General features: G+C 46.2%; 2 protein-coding genes and 1 long non-coding RNA gene across 36 annotated transcripts in view; 1 reads left to right on the top strand and 2 right to left on the bottom strand.

The window, feature by feature from the left end:
- Positions 1 to 45: 45 nt before the first annotated feature.
- The window catches only part of LOC147372049 (uncharacterized), a 25849-nt gene continuing 3522 nt past the window's right edge, over positions 46 to 22372 (top strand). The window contains exons 1-3 of one of the 3 annotated variants that reach the window (XR_015163910.1): positions 46 to 437; positions 1591 to 1653; positions 18965 to 22339. This is a non-coding gene — a long non-coding RNA (uncharacterized LOC147372049). Of the gene's footprint in view, positions 438 to 1590; positions 1654 to 1871; positions 2190 to 18964; positions 22340 to 22372 lie in introns of those variants that run through there. The other 2 variants (XR_015163911.1, XR_015163909.1) reach the window with 2 other exon arrangements.
- On the bottom strand, positions 7964 to 11444 carry CNPY2 (canopy FGF signaling regulator 2). Of its 5 annotated transcripts, none has more exons than XM_086400588.1 (6): positions 11242 to 11444; positions 10167 to 10279; positions 9907 to 10022; positions 8913 to 9116; positions 8655 to 8751; positions 7964 to 8126 (listed from the first exon to the last, which is right to left on the bottom strand). In XM_086400588.1, exons 2-6 carry the CDS (start codon positions 10252 to 10254, stop codon positions 8083 to 8085), a joined length of 549 nt encoding a protein of 182 aa, XP_086256714.1. In that variant the 5' UTR covers positions 10255 to 10279; positions 11242 to 11444; the 3' UTR covers positions 7964 to 8082. The 5 variants fall into 5 exon arrangements, with proteins under 5 accessions (XP_086256714.1, XP_086256713.1, XP_086256715.1 ...); XM_086400587.1 differs by having other exon boundaries at positions 11146 to 11442; XM_086400589.1 differs by having other exon boundaries at positions 11179 to 11425.
- Positions 13188 to 22372, bottom strand: part of PAN2 (poly(A) specific ribonuclease subunit PAN2) — a 14001-nt gene continuing 4816 nt past the window's right edge. For 4 of the 28 annotated variants that reach the window (XM_086400510.1, XM_086400531.1, XM_086400512.1 and 1 more), the window contains exons 6-26: positions 21732 to 21999; positions 20975 to 21317; positions 20679 to 20775; positions 19716 to 19835; positions 19384 to 19503; positions 18981 to 19109; positions 18653 to 18852; positions 18408 to 18556; positions 18175 to 18281; positions 17861 to 17959; positions 17670 to 17743; positions 17416 to 17563; positions 16822 to 16974; positions 16643 to 16702; positions 16329 to 16419; positions 15603 to 15760; positions 15363 to 15506; positions 15052 to 15231; positions 14833 to 14926; positions 14359 to 14556; positions 13188 to 13859 (exon numbers count right to left, since the gene is read on the bottom strand). In XM_086400510.1, the coding sequence (XP_086256636.1) occupies positions 13825 to 13859; positions 14359 to 14556; positions 14833 to 14926; positions 15052 to 15231; positions 15363 to 15506; positions 15603 to 15760; positions 16329 to 16419; positions 16643 to 16702; positions 16822 to 16974; positions 17416 to 17563; positions 17670 to 17743; positions 17861 to 17959; positions 18175 to 18281; positions 18408 to 18556; positions 18653 to 18852; positions 18981 to 19109; positions 19384 to 19503; positions 19716 to 19835; positions 20679 to 20775; positions 20975 to 21317; positions 21732 to 21999 (2967 nt within the window). In that variant the 3' untranslated portion in view covers positions 13188 to 13824. Of the gene's footprint in view, positions 13860 to 14358; positions 14589 to 14832; positions 14927 to 15051; positions 15232 to 15362; positions 15507 to 15602; positions 15761 to 16328; positions 16420 to 16642; positions 16703 to 16821; positions 16975 to 17415; positions 17564 to 17669; positions 17744 to 17860; positions 17960 to 18174; positions 18282 to 18407; positions 18557 to 18652; positions 18853 to 18980; positions 19110 to 19383; positions 19504 to 19715; positions 19836 to 20678; positions 20776 to 20974; positions 21318 to 21731; positions 22000 to 22372 lie in introns of all 28 variants that reach the window. The other 24 variants (XM_086400520.1, XM_086400534.1, XM_086400521.1 and 21 more) reach the window with 16 other exon arrangements.

Genomic DNA, 22372 nt, shown 5'->3' with positions numbered 1-22372 from the left:
CTCAGGGGACACGCCTCGAGCTCGGCCATTGGTCCAGTGTGCGTGGGGGGGGCGGGTCCTAAGCCATTGACAGCAGTTGTGGCGGGGAGGATTGGACCGTTCCAGGTGGGCTAATTGAAGGTGGATGGGCGGGGAGAAGCGTGTAGGTGGTTAAGTATGTGCCTGAGAACTCAGTTAACTTCCTTCTTAGGCTTTTCCCCTTGCCCTTAACACGTTTAGGGTTAACTGTAAGGTGGCTGTTAGAAAAAAAAGCTCCAAGGCCTTTGACCTTTGAAAGGTCCTCCGAAGCCAACCCCTTAATATCACGGCAACTGATCCTACTCCATTGGCATGCTTTCTTGATCAATGTCATTGGTTAATGACTTAATGGCCATAGAGGTGACATCATGTGGACACAGGCTATGATGCCAGAATTAGCTACTTGGAAATCATTTGAGGTAAGCAGAAGGCGTGGTATTACAGATACCAACAGATCCCAAAATGTGGAGAAGGAAAGCAAATGCAGGAACCTGAATATCGGGTGGTCTTCGCCAGCTGTCAGTTCTGTGATTAGTGCTAGGAAACCCAAGTCTTACGAAGTATTATTTGCTTAGTCGTGTCCTATTCTTTGTGACTCTATGGACTATAGCCCGCCAGGCTCCTCTGTCCATGGAATTCTCCAGGCAAGAATTATGGAGTGGGTTGGCATTCCCTCCTCCAGAGGATCCTCCTGACCCGGGGATCAGAACCCAGGTCTCCTGCGTCACAGGCCGATTCCTTACCATCCGAGTATCAGACAAAGCAACTCCTACAAAGGCCCCCTTAATGTGAGGGCTTCCAGAGCGGTCCAGAGCCTCTGGGTCCTGGGCGTTAGTCTCATTGCCACTCCAGTCACATAATCCCACACAACCAGTCCATACCACATATAACCAAAAGATCAGGAGCTGCAGAACAACCCTTCACCCAAAATCACCTCCTTTTTTGTTACATCACTCCTGTTACTCTCATAGGGCCTCTGGGCCTTTACACGTATTTGTCTGTCTTCTATATACGCTTATCCTGTGCTCCCCAGAGACCGTTAAATGAACCATGGCACTGAAGTGATCTTCTATATCATTCTTGACTAATTATTCTGGGTAGACAAGAACTTAGAACCTTTCTACCTCTATAAGCTATCACTGTCATTGACCCAAGGGCAGAGAGGAACTGACCTACACCCAGATGAACAGTCCTTTTATCTCCTTACATAGAAGTAACAAAGTTCAGAGGTCTCAGTACCATCTAAGCCAGGTTTAGCTAGATCTCATTTATAAAGAACCTAGTTTATAGCTTGAACTTGGAAAGAGAGAAAGAAAAGTCATTTTCTCTTGCCAGATTTCTTTATACTTAGCTTTACACCTACCAAGCAATGCTTCTTTGGCTTGGGGATCAGATCCTAGGAAAGAACTTCATAAATAGTGCCCCAGAGGAGCACTGAACTTAGCTATCTCCTCAGTGACTTCAAAGCTCCACTGATCAATACTTGCTCCCAATTTAGCATCTCACAGAGGATTTCCTCCTAACCCTAGAATAGTTTGACCTAGTTTCTTCTCTCTGGTTAATCATCCACAGAGACTAGCCTGCAGACCAGAGGACTGAACTCTAGTGCCCGGACAGACAGAAGGCATTCTTAGGGTGAGTCTACCAAAAGGATAATTACTGAGTGGCCATGAGGGTAACCTGTTCTGGAACTCTAATGATGAGAGGAAGGGTGGGGAATAATAATACTTACAGTGTCCTGGAGCCTAGTGTCATGAGGCCTTTATGGACTTGTTAGGGGAAACACACTGACTGAAACTGCCCACCCTGGCCAGGCACCATAGTAACTATTTGCGTGAGTTATTTTATGACAGGAGGTCCTACTAAGGAACACGGAACTAATAAGCCCATCACCAACCAGAAGAGTTCAGGAAAGATTAAGAGGAGACACCACATGTCCTACCACCTCCCAGAATCCTTCTTGCTGGCATCCATCTTGGCTGAGCAATGCGTGTGCCACCAAGATGAACCCTGAGTCAGAATGATTGTCCAAAGACAAGCCAGAAACTAACCCCATCACCATAAAACCTGAGACTTTGAGCCACGTGGCAGAGTAATTCTCCTGGGTCCCCTTACCCTACTGCTCTCCACCCAGGTACCCAATCCCAATAAAGTCTCTTGCTTTGTCAGCATGTGTGTCTCCTCAGACAATTCATTTCTGAATATTAGACAAGAGACACTTTTTGGGCCCTGGAAACAGTCCACCTTCCTGCAACAGACTTATTTTAAGGTTGTTCAGTCCTGACATCCATTGCTATAAGATCAATGGGAAAACCCAGGGATCAAAGGGACTGAATGGTATTTTTCAGTAACTGGCTTAGAGTCTTTTCTCTGAAGCTATCTGGGATCTGGGGAGGTGGGGAAAAAAGTTAAAGGAGAAGGATTAGCATGAATAAAGCAGCCAAGTGAATTATAGGTCCAAATACAGCTACATGTCTGAAAAACTGGAGGGGACAAGGGAGAGAAGACAGAATTGAGGTCATCTTGACCTTGGGAATGACCTCTTTAAAATGGACAAGGGCAATAGTGCCCTCTGGTGGCCAAGGATAAGTAGAAAAATACACCCTAAAAATTCATCAGTAAACCAAACTGCAGAAAAACATCTACTTCTGCTTCATTGACTATGCTAAAGCCTTTGACTGTATGGATCACGACAAACTGTGGAAAATTCTTAAAGATATGGGAATACCAGAACACCTTACCTGCCTCCTGAGAAATCTGTATGTAGGTTAAGAAGAAACAGTTAGGACCAGACAGAACAACAGACTGGTTCCAAATTGGGAAAGGACTACGTCAAGGCTGTATATCGTCACTCTGCTTATTTAACTTATATACAGAGTACATCATGAAAAACGCTGGACTGGATAAAGCATAAGCTGGAATCAAGATTGCAGGGAGAAATATCAACAACCTCAGATATGAAGATGACACCACCCTTATGGCAGAACGCAAAGAGGATCTAAAGAGCCTCTTGATGAAAGGGAAAAAGGGGAGTAAAAAAGTTGGCTTAAAACTCAACTTTCAAAAAACTAAGATCATGGCATCTGGTCCCATCACTTCATGGAAAATAGATGAGAAACAATGAAAACAGTGACAGACTTTATTTTCTTGGGCTCCAAAAATCATTGCAGATGGTGACTGCAGCCATGAAATTAAAAGATGTTTCCTCCTTGGAAGAAAAGCTGTGACAAACCTAGACAGCATATTAAAAAGCAGAGACATTACTTTATCGACAAAGGTCTGTATAGTCAAAGCTATGGTTTTTCCAGTAGTCACTTATGGATGTGAGAGGTGGACCATAAAGAAATCTAAGTGCTGAAGAATTGATGCTTTTGAACTGTGGTGTTGAAGAAGACTCTTGAAAGTCCCTCAAGAGTCTGCAAGGAGATCTAACCAGTCCATCCTAAAGGAAATCAGGCCTGAATATTCATTGGTAGGACTGATGCTAAAGCTGAAACTCCAATACTTTGGCCACTTGATGGGAAGAACTGACTCATTGGAAAAGACCCTGATGCTGGAGAAGATTGAAGGCAGGAGAAGGGACAACAGATGATGAGATGGTTGGATGGCATCACTGACTCAATGGACGAGTTTGAGCAAGCTCCAGGAATTGGTGATGGACAGGGAAGCCTGGTGTACTACAGTGCATGGGGTCGCAAAGAGTTGGACACAAATCAACAACTGAACTGAACTGAAACCAAACTTCTTTACTTAAATAGGTAATAACTAAAATTTGTTGAGTGCTTACTATTTCCAGATACTGTGTAAATGTGGCACATGCATTACCTTAACTGATCCTCACAACTCTAAGGGATGTAGGTAATAGTAGTATCTTTACATAGGAGGAACCCAAGGTTTAGATAAAGTATCCCACTCAGGATCATAGCTTATAATTGGCATTGCTGGAATTCAGACCTAGGTTGGCCTCACTCCAGAAGCTGTATTGTAACTACTAAGCTGTATTGTTTATATGATGATGACTGTATATTATCAGCTGCAACTCAGGAAGGGGACTTTGAGTCATTGTTAACTGTCTCTTGGGCACATTAGCTCAGTGGTATGTTTAAAGATATTTTAAAAGATAAGAACTATAGGGAATTCCCTGGGGTTCAGTAATTAGGACTCCACACTTCCAATGCAGGGGGCAGGGGTTTGATCCCTGGTAGGGGAACTAAACAAACAAAAAGATAAAGAACTATAGTCTCATTCATCCTGTAAAACCTTTGTACACTCATACCTGAAATACATGATAAATGATGACCTTCCCAGTATACAGGTAATAAAGGTAGGAGAGACAAACATTTAGCACCTAAGAAGACTAAGGGGATAGAATGGACTTCTTACAAGGAATAATCAGGCTGGAAAAAGGCTGAAAAGTGGATACAGTGCTTTTTCACTGTACATTATTAGATTCAGAGGGCTTGCATTCAAACTTGAAGGTAGTTTTCAAACAAATAAAAGAAGTACTACTTTACAGAGCCACTAGGGACTATATGAAGACTCCACTGGCCTAGGCATGAGGTGATCACTGGGGATGAAGCCTTGGCTACCACAACCCTCTTTGAGCTTGTTTTCTGCATCTGCAAAATGGGAGTAATATCTAGTATTTCTTAGAGTTATAAAGATTAAATAAGTGTGTTATATAAGTAAAATATTTATTTTTCCCTTATTATTCATTTTTGTCTTATATTTAAAGGATTTTTGTTCCTGCTTAGAATCCTTTTACAGCAAAAAAAAAAAAATCCTCTAAAACATAGACTAGATTTTCACACAATACATTTTCCTAGTCACCCTGGATCTCATTTAACACTGTCTTTGGGAATTCCCTGGCAGTCCAGTCACTGCCAAGTACCTGAGTTTGTTTGGGGAACTAAAACTATTATCAGTTCAGTTCAGTCTTTACGACCCCATGGACTGCAGTATGCCAGACTTCCCTGTCCATCACCAACTCCCAGAGCTTACTCAAACTCGTCCATTGAGTTCGTTATGCCATCTAACCATCGCATTCTCTGTCATCCTCTTCTCCTCTCACCTTCAATCTTTCCCAGCATCAGGGTCTTTTCAAATAAGTCAGCTCTTCGCATCAGGTGGTCAAAGTATTGGAGTTTCAGCTTCAGCATCAGTCCTTACAATGAATATTCAGGACTGATTTCCTTTAGGATGGACTGGTTAGATCTCCTTGCTGTCCAAGGGGCTCTCAAGAGTCTTCTTAAAATCCTGTAAGCTTCACCAAACCAAAAACAAAAGAAACAAGGCTATCACATTGTCTTTGGGAATGTTGCATTAAATGCTAACATTTTTCTGATAAACTCATTTAGAAGGCATGTAAAATTTAGGGTGTAACCATATAATATGAGGTTGAGTATGAAAGTGAAAAGTCAAAGTGTGAGTCACTCAGTTGTGTCCACCCCTTTTTGCGACCCCCTGGACTGTAGCCTACCAGGTTCCTCTGTCCATGGAATTCTCCAGGCAAGAATACTGGAATGGGTTGCCATTTCCTTCTCCAGGGGATCTTCCCAACCCAGGGGATCAAACCCCAGTCTTCTACATTGCAGGCAGATTGTTTACTGTCTAAGCCACCAGGGAAGGCCAGGGTTGAGTATATGCTCTACCAAATACTAGGCTAGAATAATTTTAGTAGCCTCCAGAAAGGTTCAGAAAAATTCATGGGTTCCTTGTGCTAACCTGTGGTACGAATTGAGAGATAAGCAAAATATATCCTCCTGACCTTCTGAGGATCAAGTCAAGGATGATAAGATCCACTCTTTCCCATATGAGACACATGCCTGTGTCCCAGTGGCAAAAACTCTTGGTCTGGAACATTCTTAACAGCTGTACCTTGACAAACTAATGAGGCACATCACAAGTAACTTGTTTTATTTATTTAAATTTGTAAATATCTTTTTTGTGTGTAAATTAGAAGAGTTTTGAGTTCCCCATAAGAGTACTCTCACTTATGTTTCTGAGAAACTTTCTGGTGGAAGAGGAAGAACTTTTCAGACTGCAAGCAGACGATGGACAGAATCCTGGGGATACTCATAGGGGAATGAAGCATGTGAACATTATTCACCTGCATCACAGAAGACATAACGCTTAGTAGTAACAGCTAGAAAAGTGATTTGACAGGATACATTTCTTATGACTGATGAGAGAAAGAGTTAGCACTTGACCCTGAATTTAGTTGTCAACTAGTATCAGGGTGCTTGCTCTGAGCTAGTTAGATTTCATAGGGATTTCTGGTACAAGAAAGCTTTGCTGAACATGTGCCAGGCTTAGTGCAAGGTATGAAGAGGGGAAAAAAAGACTTAATACAGAAGCTACTTCACAGCTATATTAGATCAGTTGACATTTGGGAACATTAGCTTATAGATTCGGTTTTGCCACTAAATACAGAACTTGAGGACCTGTGGTTTCTGTGGGCCTCAGTTTCTTTATCGGTAAAATCAGTTACTTCATCTGCAGAAGTGAACCTGCAAGATGACCTTGGGGGTATCTATGACCTCCAAGGGCCCTTAGATTCTAAAGTGCTTAGTTTAAAAAGTCTTTGAAATGGGGCTTTCCCTGGTGGTCCAGTGGCTAAGACTCTGCAATCCCAATGCTAGGTACCCAGTTTCAATCCCTGGTCAGGGAACTAGATCCCATATGCTGCAGGTAAAAGTTCCCACAACTAAGACCCTGCACAGCCAAATAATTTTTAAAAAGTCTTTGAAATGTAATAAACCTTAGTAACAGGTGTTTCTCCCTGGGACAGATGTTCCATTCCAAACCCTGAGACAGCCACTTTAGGATCAGGGTGTTTTAGAAGCTCCTCAAAGAAGTATCCTTTACATTTTCATCCTGTGTCCCAGGACAGAATCTCTACGCACAGAAAGTGTGTGTAGTCCACACTGTAGTGTACTTATAGTCCACATTGGCCATAGCTAGGGATGGAGATGACATGTTGCTGTTGGCATGGAATCTGAAAGCAAGACCTTTCCTTCAATAGCATTTCTTACCTCATCTCTCCCTATCTGACAAAGCCCTTACTTGTCAGCTGAGATGATCACAACCATTTGCCCTTTCCTGTCTGCTCTTGCTGATCCCTCCATCTGGAAGGGTACAGAAGATAAAATAATCCATTTCCTTTAGGACTGCGCTCTATCTTATGTTTCATCAGTATGAATACAACTAATTTCTAGAATCCTATACTACCATGAATGCATGCATGCATGCTAAGTCCCTTCAGTCATGTCCAACTCTTTGCGACCCTATGGACTGTAGCCCACCAGGCTCCTCTGTCCATGGGATTCTCCAGGCAAGAATACTGGAGTGGGTTGCCATTCCCTTCTCCAGGCGATCTTCCCAACTCAGGGATTGAACCCACATCTCCTGCAGCTCCTGCACTGTAGGTGGATTCTTTACCACTGAGCCACCAGGGAAGCCCTATACTACTATACACTTATTCATGTTCCCTAGCTTAAACACAGAGGTTCCTCTTCTCACAATAATTAGACTCTAAACACATTATATTGAGTAAGCACTGAATAAATGCTTATCCAGTTTGTTAGTCCATCAGCAATTTCAGATGACAAAAGAATTATGGTTCAGGCTCCTTCTACCTTCAGTTCAGTTCAGTCACTCAGTCGTGTCCAACTCTTTGTGACCCCATAAACCGCAGCACACCAGGCCTCCCTGTCCATCACCAACTCCCGGAGTTCACCCAAACCCATGTCCATTGAGTCTGTGATGCTATCCAGCCATCTCATCCTCTGTCGTCCCCTTCTCCTCCTGCCCTTCTACCTTAGCTCTATACAATTCCCAAAGCTTTTCCTTTCCTTCCCTTTTTTTTCTTCCTGTCTGGAATCTCCTATTTTCAAGCATAATGTAAGGGCCAATTCTGGGCATGAAAAGACAACACAGTTCATACTTTTGGTTTCATATTTTTTCAGTTCATTTCAGTAAAAACATAATATAAAAGGCATCGCTACCCTCTTCCCCTCCTGGGGGTGATCCATCAAGCTTGTCAGTCTGAGCCGCTCCAGTGGTTCATAGCTCATCATGGGATATGTGCAGGGCATGGTCACATAGATCTGCAAATAGCACATGACAGTTTCAAAGAAAATGCCACTCTCACGCTGATATATGCCACTATCAAGAAAATACCCCAAAACAAATTGACACACACTGACCACCATTTTTCAGATCATATGCTTTTTTTTTTTTTTCTTCCACACCTCAAGGCATGTGGGGTCTTAATTCCTGACCAGGGATCCAATCCATGCCCCCGGCAGTGGAAGTGCAGAGTCCTAACCACTGGCCCACCAGGGAAGTCCCCCACCCCCCCGAATAGACTTTAAAATGATAAAACTCTCCCATCATCCTCTCCCCTCGATGTATCTCAGGTGAGGGAGCCACAAATTCTGAAAGCTGATAGGAAGAGAATGCAGAGGATCAACCCAAGTCCCTAAGCCATAAGTAACTCTTAAGTTAACTTCATAGAGTAGGCTGGAGGAGGAGGTGTTGGGGGGTGCTGGAGGACAGGGAGTGGGACACACACTAGAAAATGCGCCAGGTTCCACAGAGATGTGAGGACAGGAGGTAAAGTGACCGTAGCTTACCTGTTCGCTTACTACAAAGTTTGTCTTTAACATTGTCAGCCTCTCGGGAAAAGAATTCAATGAGTTCATCCTCGTACTCCTCCACAATGCTCTCACACTGTCAACCCAAGGGAGAAAGGAGTGAGAGAAGCCAGCAAGGGGAAGCCTCTGGTCTCCACCTCCAGAGAGGAGGAGAAGGATATGAACTCAAATTTCCACTTGGGCTCTCCAATAACTCCCCTAATTTTCAAGAATCAGCTACCCATTCCCATAGCTCACCGCGAACTTGAGGGTGCCACTGATGTCTGAATCAATTCGAATGCCCTGTAGGTCCAGTTCACTGGATTCTCCATTTCGGCCCACGACACGTACATAGTTCTTGCGGTGCGTGGAAGGGTCGATCTGTTCCCCATACTCCTTCATCCGGTCGCATACTTCCTCTAGCAGCTCTGTGAGGTGGGCCTCTGAGCGAGCATAAGGCACCTAGAAATGTCCTCAGCCTTGGGTCATATTCTTCTACCTCTGTACATTAATAATTTATACCCTTACTTTTCCTTCCAAATCTATCTTGAACAACCTACTCTAAAAAGCCTTCTCCAATTTAAAACCATTATGATTTGTGTAATTCTGAAGTCCTAGTGGCTCAGCAGTAAAGAATCTACCTGCCAATGCAGGAGACCTGGGTTCAATCCCTGGGTCGGGGAAGATTCCCTGGAGAAGGAAATGGCAACCTACTCCAGTATTCTTGCCTGGGAAATCCCATGGACAGAGGAGCGTGGAGGGCCACAGTCCATGGGGTCGCAAAGAGTCAGATACAACTTAGCTACTAAACAACAACAAAGTCCATTCAAATATGTGATCTTATTTTACCTCATTATACAAGCGGAAAAAATAAAATAGGTGTCTTTCCAAATTATAGATAAATGACCTCTTTGATTAACCCTGGTCACTATGTGTTCTCTTCCTTTGAATTTCTTTAATTCTTATGGCTGTAAGGTTATTTATTTATTTATTTATTTGGTATTAAAATGAGGCTAATACCTGCCCTTAAAAGGAGAGCATCAGACAGTTGCATGCACGCTAAGTTGTAACAACTTCTACAACTTCTACAAAGTATTAGGATTTCTGCTGTATTAGGGAGCCAGGGAAGCAAATGTATGGGATACAAGCCTCCAGCCTCTTCCAAATGAAACAGCCCAATCTTTTAGATATCTCATTAGTTGAGTTCTCATTCAAAGTTAGAGTGAGCTATTTGGGGGAACAGTCAAATTACCTCCACCACTGACTGGCTGCCATCTGGATTGATTCGGAAAGAGCCCATCTGAATGGTCTTCTTGGGATCCACCTGGGCAATTTCCCACTCAAGTTCATCCACCAGAGCCCTGCAAGCTGATGCAAGGGGGTAAGGGGAGAAAGGAATCAACCTAGGGGCTTCCACTCATCCTTCTCCCAGGCCTTGGATCCCATCCTCTCCAAGGCTCTATCTTCCCCATCCCACCCTGCTTCCTCCCATTTCTTCTTCTGTGCCTTTACCTCCACAGTGTAGATCCTGGCTCCTCCGGGCCCAGGTAGTTCCCAAGAGGGCTCCCAGAAGCAGGGCCAGCCAACCCCAGCCTTTCATCTTTGACGCAATGGGGATGCTCCACCTGGGTTTAAAGCATAGATGTGAGAAGCCTACTCCATTCCCCCGCCCCGCCCCGCCCGCCACGACACCCAGTCAGCCTCTAATCCCCGCCACCACCACCCCTCCTCATCCCTCATCCCAAGCCTACAAAGGCCTCAGTGTGATCTGGGTCTACTTTCCAGGAAATGGCCTGGACACAAAGGGGCTCCTCTGTTCCGGCGCTCGATGTCCCGGAGGCCCCGGGGCAGTGTGTGAGAGAGCAGGCTTGGGACTTGGGTCTTAGTTCCAGATACTACGTCGACAGGTGAGCCCTCAGATGTTGGTACTTAAGCGGTGGCTGCCTAGGATCACAGGGCTATGTGGCAGTCATGGGTTGGTGGCTGGGATTAAGCAAGGATGACAGGCACAGAAGGGCTGCTGGCAAGGAGAGTAGCTGATTCTGGCTAAGAGGTAGCGAGGTGGCTGACTGGCGAGAAGAGCACAAAATAACTAGGGCCTATTTGGACCCAGCACCGAAGACTGGTGCATCCCCACCTCCAGCCTATAAGCTATTCCTCCGTGCGGACCAGCCCCCTTTGTAAAGACCCCACCACTGCCTTCGCTCCAGTCCAACCCCGACCCTCAGTGCCACTCGGATCCATCCCACCTCTGCTCCCAGGGCCGCCGCCGTGGCCCAGACACTGGAAGACAGCCGACCTCTCACTTTAGCTCCCGACCCTAGCACCTGGCTGCGGGGGAGCGGGGCTGTCCAGGCTTCTCCAGAGCGCTGCTGCGCGCTCCAGACACGGGGTGCCCCGGTGACTGCCTGAGCCAGCTCCTCGAGTCCTAAGTGGATTCCTAAGCAGGGCTCAGAGGCGCTACAGTACGCGTCGCACACCGGAGACCGACCCCAAACCCGCCCCTCCAAACTCTCGCGCGAACAGGCAGCTTAGGAGTGGCTCCCAGACAGCAAGGACCCCGGTGGATCGCAGGACCCAGACTTGCGTGGCGAGGAGCTCCACGTGACCATCAGAGGTCAGCCGAAGAATAGGAGTGGCTTGAAGCAGGGTCAGAGCCTGACGTCTTGCGCGGAGGCGGTCAGGCTCGCACACGCCAATCTAGGTGGGCTCGGACCTTCTAAAAGAAAGGTAATGCGGCTAGCCAGTGAGAATCCCTGGTTTTAATACCCGGGAAACTACATCTCCCAGGAAGCACCACATCACCACACTGATACTTTGTTAGTAGCTACAGGTTTTAAGATTCCTGGGACCTGTAGTTTGTCAGTTTCTCCAACTCACATTTTGCACAAAACGGGGAAACCAAACTGCACCTCTTAAAAGAATCCGACCCTAGGGTTCTAGGCAGGCACACCAAAGGCCTAACTGCCCAGGAATGACATACTTCTCCAATATCCTGAATTTTGGACTTGAGAATTTTATCTTCATGGGTGAGACTTTGACTTAGTTTTTTCCACTTGTAATATTGGGTTTCCAAAAGAGTTCCTTTGGTTTGTTTCATGTAAGATGTCTGTAGTAGTGCTTAGTTTTCTTTAACTTCATTTGAAGTAATTTTGTTAGATTGTAGTGTGACAGTTGTCATATCAGCATGCACTAAAAATACTTAGCAAAATTGGTTAATTTTTGTGTAGCCATTTTACTATTTAAGATGAAAGAAGAAAGCAACACTTTTGGCATATTGCTTGTTTCGAGAGAAAAAAAAAGCAACTGAAACGCAAAAAGATGTGTGTTGTGTGTGGAGAAGGCACTGTGATTGATGAAATGTGTCAAAAGTGGTTTGCAAAGATCTCGGCTGGAGATTTCTTGCTGGAGGATGCTCCACGGTTGGGTAGGCCAGTTGAGGTTGATAGCAATCAATCAAGACATTGAGAACAATCAATGTTATGCCACGAGGGAAGACAGCTGACATACTCAAAATATCCAAATCAGTGAAGAGATTTTTTAAAAGAATCCAAATCAGACATTGAAAATAATTTGCACCAGTTTGGTTGTTTTGTTGTTTGGGTTCCACATATGTTAAGTGGAAAAAAAAACCCCAAAACATTACCTTCTTGGCTATATTTCCACATGCGATTCTCTACTAACCCTAATGAAAACGTTCCGTATTCTTTTTTGGCCACACTTGGAGGCATGCAGAACTTCCCTGGCCAGGGATCGAACCTGTGCCCCTTGCAGTGGAAGCGCAGTCTTACCCAATGGACAACCAGGGAAGTTCCAAAACCTTGTTTTTAAAACAAATTGTGATGAGCAATGAAAAGTGAATACTGTACAATAACGTGACACAAAAAAGATCATAGCACAAGCAAAATGAATCACCACCAACTACACCAAAGGCTGGTCCTTATACAAAGAAGGTGAAGTTGTGTGGGATGGGGAGTTCTCTATTATGAGCTCCTTCCAGAAAACCAAACAATTCCAAGTACTGCTCCCAGTTAGACCAGCTGACACCAGCACTCAATGGAAAGTGTCCTGAATTAACAGAAAAAACATAGTCTTCCATTAGGATAACGCAAGGCTTTGATGACCAGGCAAAAACTGTTCCAGCTTGGCTGGGAAGTTCTGATGCATCTGTTGTATTCACCAGACATTGCACCTTTGGATTTCCATTAATTTTGGTCTTTACAAAATTCTCTTAGTGAAAAAAATTTCAATTCTCTGGAAGACTGTACAAGGCACCTGGAACAGTCCTTTGTTCAAAAAGAAAAGTTTTGGGAAAATGGAATTATGGAGTTGCTTGAAAAATGGCAGAAGGTAGTGAAACAAAATGGCTGTTCAACCAAGTTATTGGTGAAAATGAAAAATGTGTCCTTTATTTTTACTCAAAAGCTGAAGGAATTTCTTGGCCAACCCAATAAAAAGCCAACACAAAGGAGAGGAGGCTGAAGTCAGAGAACCCCACATGCAGATATTTCTAATGAAATAGATGACACTCAATAATATTTTTGTTTTTATTTTACAAAACATGCAGTTTAAAACAAGAATTTTAAAAAAATAGCAAGAAAACAAAACTTGGGACAGGAGAGTGGATGGAAGACAGGTTTCTCAGCTGTCAGCAGGAGTGAAGCCAGCAGCCAAGCTTTGTCTAGGACTCAAAGGCCCTTTTGGCAATGATGATGATGGCAACACTGGTTTGCTGGGACCACCAGACTCTAAATGCTGGCCCCTCTGGGCAACCCTCAAGCAGCCAGACTTAGGCTAGGTCTTGAGTTTCTGTTGTATCCTATCAGTGTCCGGGACTTCAGTAGGAACTGAGCATTTTGGTTCCAGGAGCTTCTTTACCTGTATATTAATTACCCAGGATAATTATTAAGAACACGAATTACTTTCCATCTGGGTCAATTCCAGGCTGTTTCTGGCCCACTATTTTGCAAAGGATGAAAAAGTAATCTGGCTCCTAGACCTTCTGCAACAATCCTGCTGCATTCCAGTTCTATTAATAGCACCATCTGTAGACCCTGAGCAAGTCCAATTCTGGGAGTATACAGCGTATAGCAAACTTGAGAACTCATCTCCCAGTTCTGGGGCCACAGAACACTAAAGGGAGGGAGCTGTTCGTTGGGAGAGCATGAGGTCAGAGTGCCAGCACTGAAGAGAAGACAGCTGCATCTGTCAGAGACAAAACCAAGAGCATTGACTCCTAAGGTGAGTCAGGAGAAAAAGCACCTGGGACATTTCTTATGAAGGAAAAATGCAGGAGAAAAAAAGGCATGGACCTCCCCCAAACTTTTTAGAATTGGGAAAGAGAAGGTTAGGACCAATAGAGAGCTTCAATAATAAAACTGATTTCTGATTTCACTGAATATTGGAAGGAATAAGTGCTTTGTAAACCGTTAAGTGCTTTCTATTACAAACAGAAGGCTGGCGTGGTACTGTTTTAACATCACCATTGTTCTTATTTGGCAAAGGAAAAAAACAGCAACCCACTCTAGTATTCTTGCCTGAGAATCCCATGGACAGAGGAGCCTGGCAGGCTACAGTCCATGGGGTTGAAAAGACTCGGACATGACTGAGCGACTTCACTTTCACTTTCATTGTTCTTATTATGGTGGCTATAATCTTCACAACCCACCCAGGCCAGTTTCCCCTGTCCCATCCCAGGCCTTACTCTTGGGACTTGTCTGGCCCTCAGGCTCAGGCACCTTCCAGTCCATCTTTCGACCTTTCTCGTAAAGGCTCTTGAGAACTTTGTGGAAGGACTCAGGCTCAGTGCCATTTTTGCTTAGTTCCAGATACTTTCGGTAAAGCTGAAGGGCTGTGCGGGCATCCTCAATACTGTCATGGGTCTCCCCTTGAATCTTCAGGTCTAGGGGAAGCAGAGGTGGAATAGTTTGGGACCTAGCAAAGGAAGGTAAGAATATGTCCTCTACTCATATCCCCACTCTCAATAAACAAAAAATCCCTGACTGCCGTTAAGGGAAAGAGCCAAACACCATCCCTAGTGCACAAAAGGGATACTGAAGCTAATTAAATCCACCTGTAACTCTCACCAGTAATTTAGGGTTATCCCTATTCCCCTTGGCCTCTCACACATTTTCATGCTGTTGTTCCACACAAGGATGTACAAGGCAGAGGAACTCACCTAGAAAGTACCAAGCAAGGAATCGCAGGGAAATCATTCGTTTCCGGGGCATGTGAAATAGATAAACAGTGTCAAGGACTTGGTCCTTCGGCACCTGCCAGGGATAAAACAGTGGGATACTGAGTGCAGGGGATCCATAATTTCCCATTTTCCCAAAACACAATGTATACCCTGGGGGGCCCGCACAAAGAAAGACTCTTAAAAGAGCCCTGCCCAAACCATGAGGTTGATGACCCGGAAGTCCTTTTGCAGACCGTGACCCACAAACTTGACTCCAATGTCTATGAGAAAACGAAGCTTTAAGTAGGTAGACTTTAGAGTTGTGAGGTGCTTAGAGGAAATCTTGGCATCAAGGTCTCCTGGCTTTATCCCTGAGTACTGAGTCAAGTAATCTACCACCTAGGGATACAGAAAAGGTCAAGTCACACAAGAAGCGAAATGCACAGTTCCCCCTGCCATTCGTCCCCAGGTTCTAGGGCCTTCTGTAGAAGCACAGGGTCTGTCACATTTGCACATCCACATCCTAATACCTGCTCCTGGGTAGAGATGTAGTCATCAATGAAGGGGATACCCTCATTGGGTCCCTGGCCCCTAACGCAGGTAATCCTCGCCACTGACATCTGGCTTGGCTTGATGGTAGACTTGGTGCCATCACTGCGCAGCTCTGCTTCTTCCTATATAAGAGTTCATAAGGAAACCAGAAAAATGCTTGTGACTCCTGATTTCCCCAGAGTTATGTTCTAACACCCCACTCTTTTGGTCTTGGTTACCTCATTAAGGGTGACAAACTCAGCGTCCAGGCCCACCAAGTCCCCAACCTGTGGCATCTCATTCAGCATCAGGGGAATAAAAGTAGTATGTGTTTTCCGCTGCTTCCGTGCTAATGAGGCTTCAGCCAGCAGAACACTTGCCTCAATAGGATTCTTAACTGGAGGGGAGAATCCAGAAGACAGATGGCTGTGGAGAGGGAAGTGACCAGGGGAGGGAAACCAGAGTGGCTGACTACAGACTGGGTCTACACTGTGATCCCAGTAATCGAAGCATGTGACTAAAAAGATCATGTCTGATGAACAGAACAGGCCAACAAACAGGTCAAATCAGAAATTACCAGGAAATATGCTAAGAAAAAAACAAAACAAAACAGAAAGGAGTGAAATTTTCACTTTGGACTTTACCTTAGAAAATCCAGAATTAAAAAAAAAGAAAGTCTAGAATAATATAGTTTATTACCACACACACACAAAAGAAGAGATCCTTACTTGGAGATAAGCTCAAAATCATAACCTTAGCCATTTTCAGATATCACCCCTCATCACCTGTTCCCACTACACCCTCAGGATCCCCAGTTTCTAAATTTAAGGCCTGATGAGCAGAATCACTCTACTGTCCCTGGAAATATTAACACTGGTTGCCAATCCTAATAAGCTGTTTTCCAGATCTCTTCCTGAAGATGAATCTTATTGCTCACACCCTTGGGTCTATGCTATACTACTTACTGTTCAGGTTGTATTTGGAATTAAGATTCCTTTTAATGTAATAAAGGATAGCAGGCACTTTCCAATTCATGTCAAACTGCACAGCTTCATGCTATAAAAGAAAAAGCACCTAATGGTCGACATATACGCCTTTCTTCCCCTTTATCCCAAGTCAGAGAGAAGGACTCAGGTGCTATATTTAGCTTTGCTAATGCTTTTTACTACTGAGGACCCATCCCTCCTCCTGAATCTGCCTGGCATTCTCTTGGGTACTGAGGATGAGGATGCCAGGGAAAGGGGAGATGCAAGGGGGAATGGAATGTGTTACAACTAACCTTATCGATAGGTTCAATGAGAAAGTCGTTGAAGAGATACCACTGCTGGTGGGTAACACCCTGTGGAGATACAGAGGATGCCAAAGTGATGGCTAGAGCATTCTGGCTCAGACTCAAGATGAGGACAGAACTGGGATTCCACTGTGGCTACCACCAGGAATATTCCTGCCCTGTATTACCTCACTCACCTCCTTGCGCTGGTGGTAGGTCTCTCCAACTTTGATGTGAGCCACCAGGCTGCCCCCTGTGCGTGAGTCCAGGATGTGTACCACAGTTGCCATCAGGTCATACACATAGACACCATGCTCTTCCTCTGCCCTGGCTGGGCCCCACTGTGAGGGGGGTACCCAGGCTGCTAAGCTAAGTTTAAGGGTGGGGAAGGAAGGGGAATGGGGATAGAGGACAGGGAGCTTGGGGGATGGGGATAGGGGACCAGGTTGGGTTCTTTCCATCCTAGCCTAACTATGACTCCCAGCACTGAACTGAGTCACTCTACAAAAGCCCATAGCTGGTGAATACTAGGCCTTATTCTCTTTTTCCCCCTATACTAAGGGAAACTAAAAGTTCCACCTTTCCCTTGCCCTGCTTCTGCCCCATCTCTCCCTTTTGTTTTTTGGTCATGCCACAAGGCTTATGGGATTTTAGTTCCCTGACCAGGGAATTGAACCCAGGGCCCCAGCAGTGAAAGCACCGAGTCCTAACCACTGGACCACCAGGGAATTCCCCAACCTTCTTTCCCTTATTCCCCCTCCTCTTCCCAGTTTTTCAACAACCTGCATCTCATCCCCATCAGTCCAATTGCAAACATCCAGCCCTTTGTTCTTGGTCATCTTCATTTGAATGGAGAAAGGAAGCCAGACATTCTTCAACTCCTCAATGGAGGGACACATCAGTATGCCCTCTGGACTGCCTAGTTCCTTCCTATCAGGACAGGAGAATTGGAAATTTGTTCTAAGGAGATCTGACCAGTGACAAGAGGGGCCACTGGGTAGTTCAATCCTTTGACCACTCTACAGACAATACCTACCAATCAGCCAAAGCAAACTCCTTATTCTTGGAGATTTCCCCACTATGCTTCTTTATTGCCATCTTGAAGGCAACCTGCACACAAGGAGAAAACATCCAGTTCCTCGGAGAACATGAATCATATATGGAGGTTAAAAGAGGAAGAAAACTAAAAAGTACTCCTAGCACTCTATTTCCAACCTAAGTCCTGACCTCAGCCTGCATCCTCCAGAAATCAGCTTCTTTCAAACTGTTCACCTCACAGTTGATGACAAGAATATCTGGCAGATGGCGGATGTTGCGGGTCTGGATCTGAGAGAATGAAACAAACAAGGAATGGCAGGAGGCCCACTGGGAAAGAAACCTGGACGGGAACAGTTTAGGCCTGGATCTGCGTCCTCCAACTGGGGTTCTTCCCACCCACTAGAGATCTCTGGATGGTGGTGCTGACCTAGTCTGTCCCAGATGAGACCACAGCTGAGTCCCCCATGTGGCAGGACTCTGGCCCAGGGCAAGCGCCCACTCACCGTGGGCTGGTACTTTTCACAGTTGTCACACCAGGCCTGTGTATTCTGCTCCAGGCAGATGCTTCGCTTCAACACCTGAGCAAAGTCACAGTTCTTCCCGGTTTTATCTGAGGGGAAACTGGATGCTTCACTCCAGGTCCTCCCTATCCCCACCGTGAGCCCCCCAACACCCTTCTCCTTGATGTTTCAGGACACCTGGGGGAGCACCCCCCCAACCCGGCTGCAGGGTATACCACTGTTGCTACCCTCAGGGTAAGAGAGCGTGAAGAGCAGTGTGGATGAGGCTCGCACGGTCTCACTGCCACAGCGGCAGAGGCTGCAATTTTCCATCTCACAGCTGAACAGCTGCCCAATGACAGAGTCCCCCGATGAGCAAAAGCTGCTAAGAGTGGACAGGGCAAGATATGCACACTGAGGGAGTCAGGACACCCTTTTAGTCACAGAGGGGCCTGCCGTGGTGACTTTAACTATTCCATACCTGCCTCCAGCACCTCGGTAAGCCTGGGGTACTTCCAGCTCCTGCAAATCTTGATGAAGTTGCGTGAGAATGAAACGGTTCCACCTCTGAATGAGCCTGGCCAGGTTGCCCTTGCCCGAAGCCTCATCTGAGTCAGCCAAAATCAGACCAAGGGCTGAGGCCTCAGGAATGGTGCGGAATGCTCGAAGAAAATTACTGCCCTGGAATCCAGGAAGTGTGTCGGTGGAAAAGGGTTATTTCCTCTTCTGTGATTACTGGCAAGAGTGATGACCCTGCCTACTATCCCCCTCCTTTCCCCTTTTATTGTCCCAGGTCTCCAGGCACTGACCTGACAGGGGTCGCCTCGGGAGAGGTCCAACATGTGGAAGAGGAAGCCCAGCTCGCAGGCCAGGCAGAACTCCTTCTGGCAAAGGTGGTTCTGGATTAGACAGCGCACAGGCTCCAGGAAATAGAGCACCTGGAGGGAAGAGCAGGAGATCTGATGCGGACAACTGGCACAGGGAGAAGGAGTGGTGGGAAGGCTAAGAGATGGTGGAGAACACAAAGCTTGAGTCCACTGAAGAAGAGGAGCTCATGGGGGACTTGCAGGCTGTGGGGCAAGAAAGAATGGCAGAGGAGACTATAGTGGACTTGGCCACTTGGTTAGGGAGACCTAGAAAAAGAGGGGTTGAGGGGCCCAGAGAGAAGAAAAGCAGTAGCCATCTTCCAGTCGTGGGAATACCCAGCCTTACCTGGATCATGCAGTTACAGTAGGCATTGGGGATGTGGGGCTCCAATCCAGCAAACAGCGTCTTATTGTAGTGCTTGAAGTCAAAGTCCTCCAGCCCTAGCTTGGAGTATTTGATGGTCACCTGAGGCAGAAATAGTCTGAGCAAGATGAAGATGTCCTCAGAGCCCCCTAAATCTCTGCAGTAACCATAACCTCCCCCCAGACCCTTCCCAAGTCCAGAGGGATAGGCAAAGGCTTCTTGAATGAGCCCTTCAATCCTTTCTCCGATGACCACCTTTCCCAGGAACCTGCCCCCACATCCCAGAGGGCCCCTTCCTTGGTATCCCCCAGCACCTTGCGGTACTTCTTAGAGACCATGTGGAGATGTGGCTCCTCTTCCCGCCCTATTGGTGACTCAGTGACCTGGCTGAAGCTGTCAAATTCACTGTCAGACTCCTTGAGTCGGTAAGGAATCTAGGGTTTTTAAAAAGAGGTACCCTTGTTGGATGTATAATGATCTTTGGTCCCGCCTACCTTTTATTCCAACACTGAAGCAATCACCAAGTCCCGAACCTAATAATTTCATGGGGTTTTCGGCATCCACCGCTGCCTTTTCATTCCCACTGCCATCACCCTACCTCATCACAGCTGGACGATACCGATGCTTCCACAGTGGGTCCCCCACCCCAATCCACTCAGTCCAGCACACCGCCACCGAGCTAACCCCCACAGCATGGCCTTTTTGGTGCACTGCTTCCGCTGTACACTGGTACGCACAAGGTTTCACAACCAGGGCCGTTCAAAACTTCATTTCTCATTGATTCCCAACACTAACAGCCGGTCCAACATGGTCCCTGTCAGTTAGACCTCCTGAGACCTCTACTAACACTGTTCTCTCATCCTGAAAGGCTCCCGTTACTATCTACTTACCCGTCTTTCATCCTTCCAGCTCAACACCCACCTCGTGGAGTATGCCCTTTCTGACCAGTCTAGCCTCTGACCAGAGTACCCTTTTCTCTCTAAACAGCTCTAACACTGACTGCTTCTAACATTCCTTTAGCATTTAATGATAAAGCATAAATAACTTCTGCCATGGATAGGTCTTATCTTCAACAACCAAACACTAAAGCTCTAAAGAGCAAGGACCCTATCTCTTATGTATCTGAACCCTAACACCTAGTATAATACTTCCAATTCAGTAGGCTTCAAAAACCTTTGTTGACTGACTAAAAACAAAAACTAGGGAGAATTACTAAAGACAAAGGAGAAACACCAATGGGCTGGGGCGGGGGCTGACCCTCTCCCCTCTGAACAAACCTGATTTCGCAGCCTGGTGCGGGGATTGGGTGCATAGCCGATGAAGCCCACCTTCTTCATGGTGCGCAGAATCTCTGCATCCACAGGCGGTGCTCGCCTATAATGTAGTATAGTTCTAGGGCTTGAAGACTGTGGTGTCTGCCCATCCAATTCCCAATCCCCAAGGGACCAGAAAAAAAAATACTAAGAGTAGACAACAATCAGGAAAGAAGGAGAATAGTAACAGGGCTTGCCGAGACTCCTGGTATCTTGGCCCTTTCCCCCTCCCTCCTTTTGGCCCAGATGGGAGGTACAACCTGGGAGCTGGAGCAGAGTTGGCAGCAGGCCAATCAGAGAGAAGCGTGTCAGTGGTGAGCGGGACAGGGATGAGGGAAAGAGGCAGTAGGTCCTGGCTCCAGTCCAGAGGCGGCAGTGAGTCCACGAGACAGGGCAAAGCAAACTCGGTCTCACGGGAGTACGGGTTGAAGGAAGGCTCAGGGGAATCAGTCCAGAGGTGCACACAGCCCTCAGAATCCCCAAAAGCGAGGGCCTGCTTGCTGGCTGACACATCAAACGTCATTAGCAGAGGTCCCACAGGATTCACATGAAAGATGTCTGCTGGGTTGGCCAGGCCTGTGGGCTCACAAAACTGGCACTGCCCTAGGAGGGAGGAGGAAGCCCACTGAGCCCTGGAAGGTGAAAGGGAGCCATCTTGTTATGCCCTTCCTACTCTCTTCCCCTGGTTCAAGAAAAGATGGGCCCCAAATCCATGCCTAGAGATAAGAGGAAATACCATCTGGTGCCTCCCATAAATCACAAGGAGGTTTGCTACTCACTGGAGACCAGTTCTCTAGTTGTCTGCCTGCTCTACCTGTATTTTTTGCATATGTGCTCTTCACATCCAGGGAGAAAATAAAAGCTCTAATCTCTTACCAAACCTAAGTGAGACCCTGAGACCCCTTAGAAAGGTTACTTTTTTCCCAGCAAAAAAATTTCAGGGAGTACACTCCTTCTTGCTCCTAGATCCCCTCTTTCATTCATCGACTCTTATCCCATCCTATGTCCCCTTCATACCTGACTGGGAGATGATAGCAAGACGAGAAGTATATGTAGGGATGAAGCGTAAGAAGGCAGGATCCACGTGAACTTGAAGTGGTGTGATGGCACGCATCATGCGTAGATCATAAACTTTGAGGAAACGGTCACAGGCCAGACCAGTAAGGCGGCTGGAGAAGCCACAGGTGGCCAGCAGGTTGCCATGCACGTCAAAATCTGACAGGCTCCCTGAGAAGGCATCGAACTCATGTTCCACCTTAAAAGTACGGAGATCTCGCAGAGAAACCTGAAGAAGAGAGATCTTCGTTATCTGCCAGCACTGTTATCAGGAATAGGACCCACCATCTGCCTAACCCTGTGAGGCCCCTGCCAAAAGAACTAAGGCTCTACAATGTGTGTGTGCCAAGTCGCTGCAGTCAGCCCAACTCTATGTGAGCCCTGCCAGGCTCCTCTGTCCATGGGATTCTCCAGGCAAGAATGCTGGAGTGGGGTGCCATGCCCTCCTCCAGGGGATCTTTCTGACCCAGGGATTGAACCCACGTCTCTTATGTCTCCTGCACTGGCAGGCAGGTTCTATACCACTAGCACCACAATACAGGCAATTAAAGCACAAAAAAAAGCAAAAAGAGAAGCCATGATCTGGAAGGGACCCCAAAGAG

The sequence above is a fragment of the Bos grunniens genome, chromosome 5 (genome assembly GCF_055505025.1).
Source record: "Bos grunniens cultivar Pamir isolate PY7600 chromosome 5, Bosgru_T2T1.0, whole genome shotgun sequence".
NCBI lineage: Eukaryota > Metazoa > Chordata > Mammalia > Artiodactyla > Bovidae > Bos > Bos grunniens.
The sequence above is the reverse complement of the archived record's forward strand: the minus strand, read 5'-3'. Positions and strand labels throughout refer to the sequence as shown.

What these genes read in the sequence shown, in the direction of transcription:
- CNPY2 (XM_086400588.1), bottom strand. Translation starts at nt 10,254, where the DNA reads ATGAAAGGCTGGGGTTGGCTGGCCCTGCTTCTGGGAGCCCTCTTGGGA. An exon ending in GCAGCCAGTCAGTGGTGGAG is followed by an intron (nt 9,117 to 9,906) that starts GTAATTTGACTG and finishes GGACATTTCTAG; the next exon opens with GTGCCTTATGCTCGCTCAGA. An exon ending in GTGGCACCCTCAAGTTCGCG is followed by an intron (nt 8,752 to 8,912) that starts GTGAGCTATGGG and finishes TTGGGTTGACAG; the next exon opens with TGTGAGAGCATTGTGGAGGA.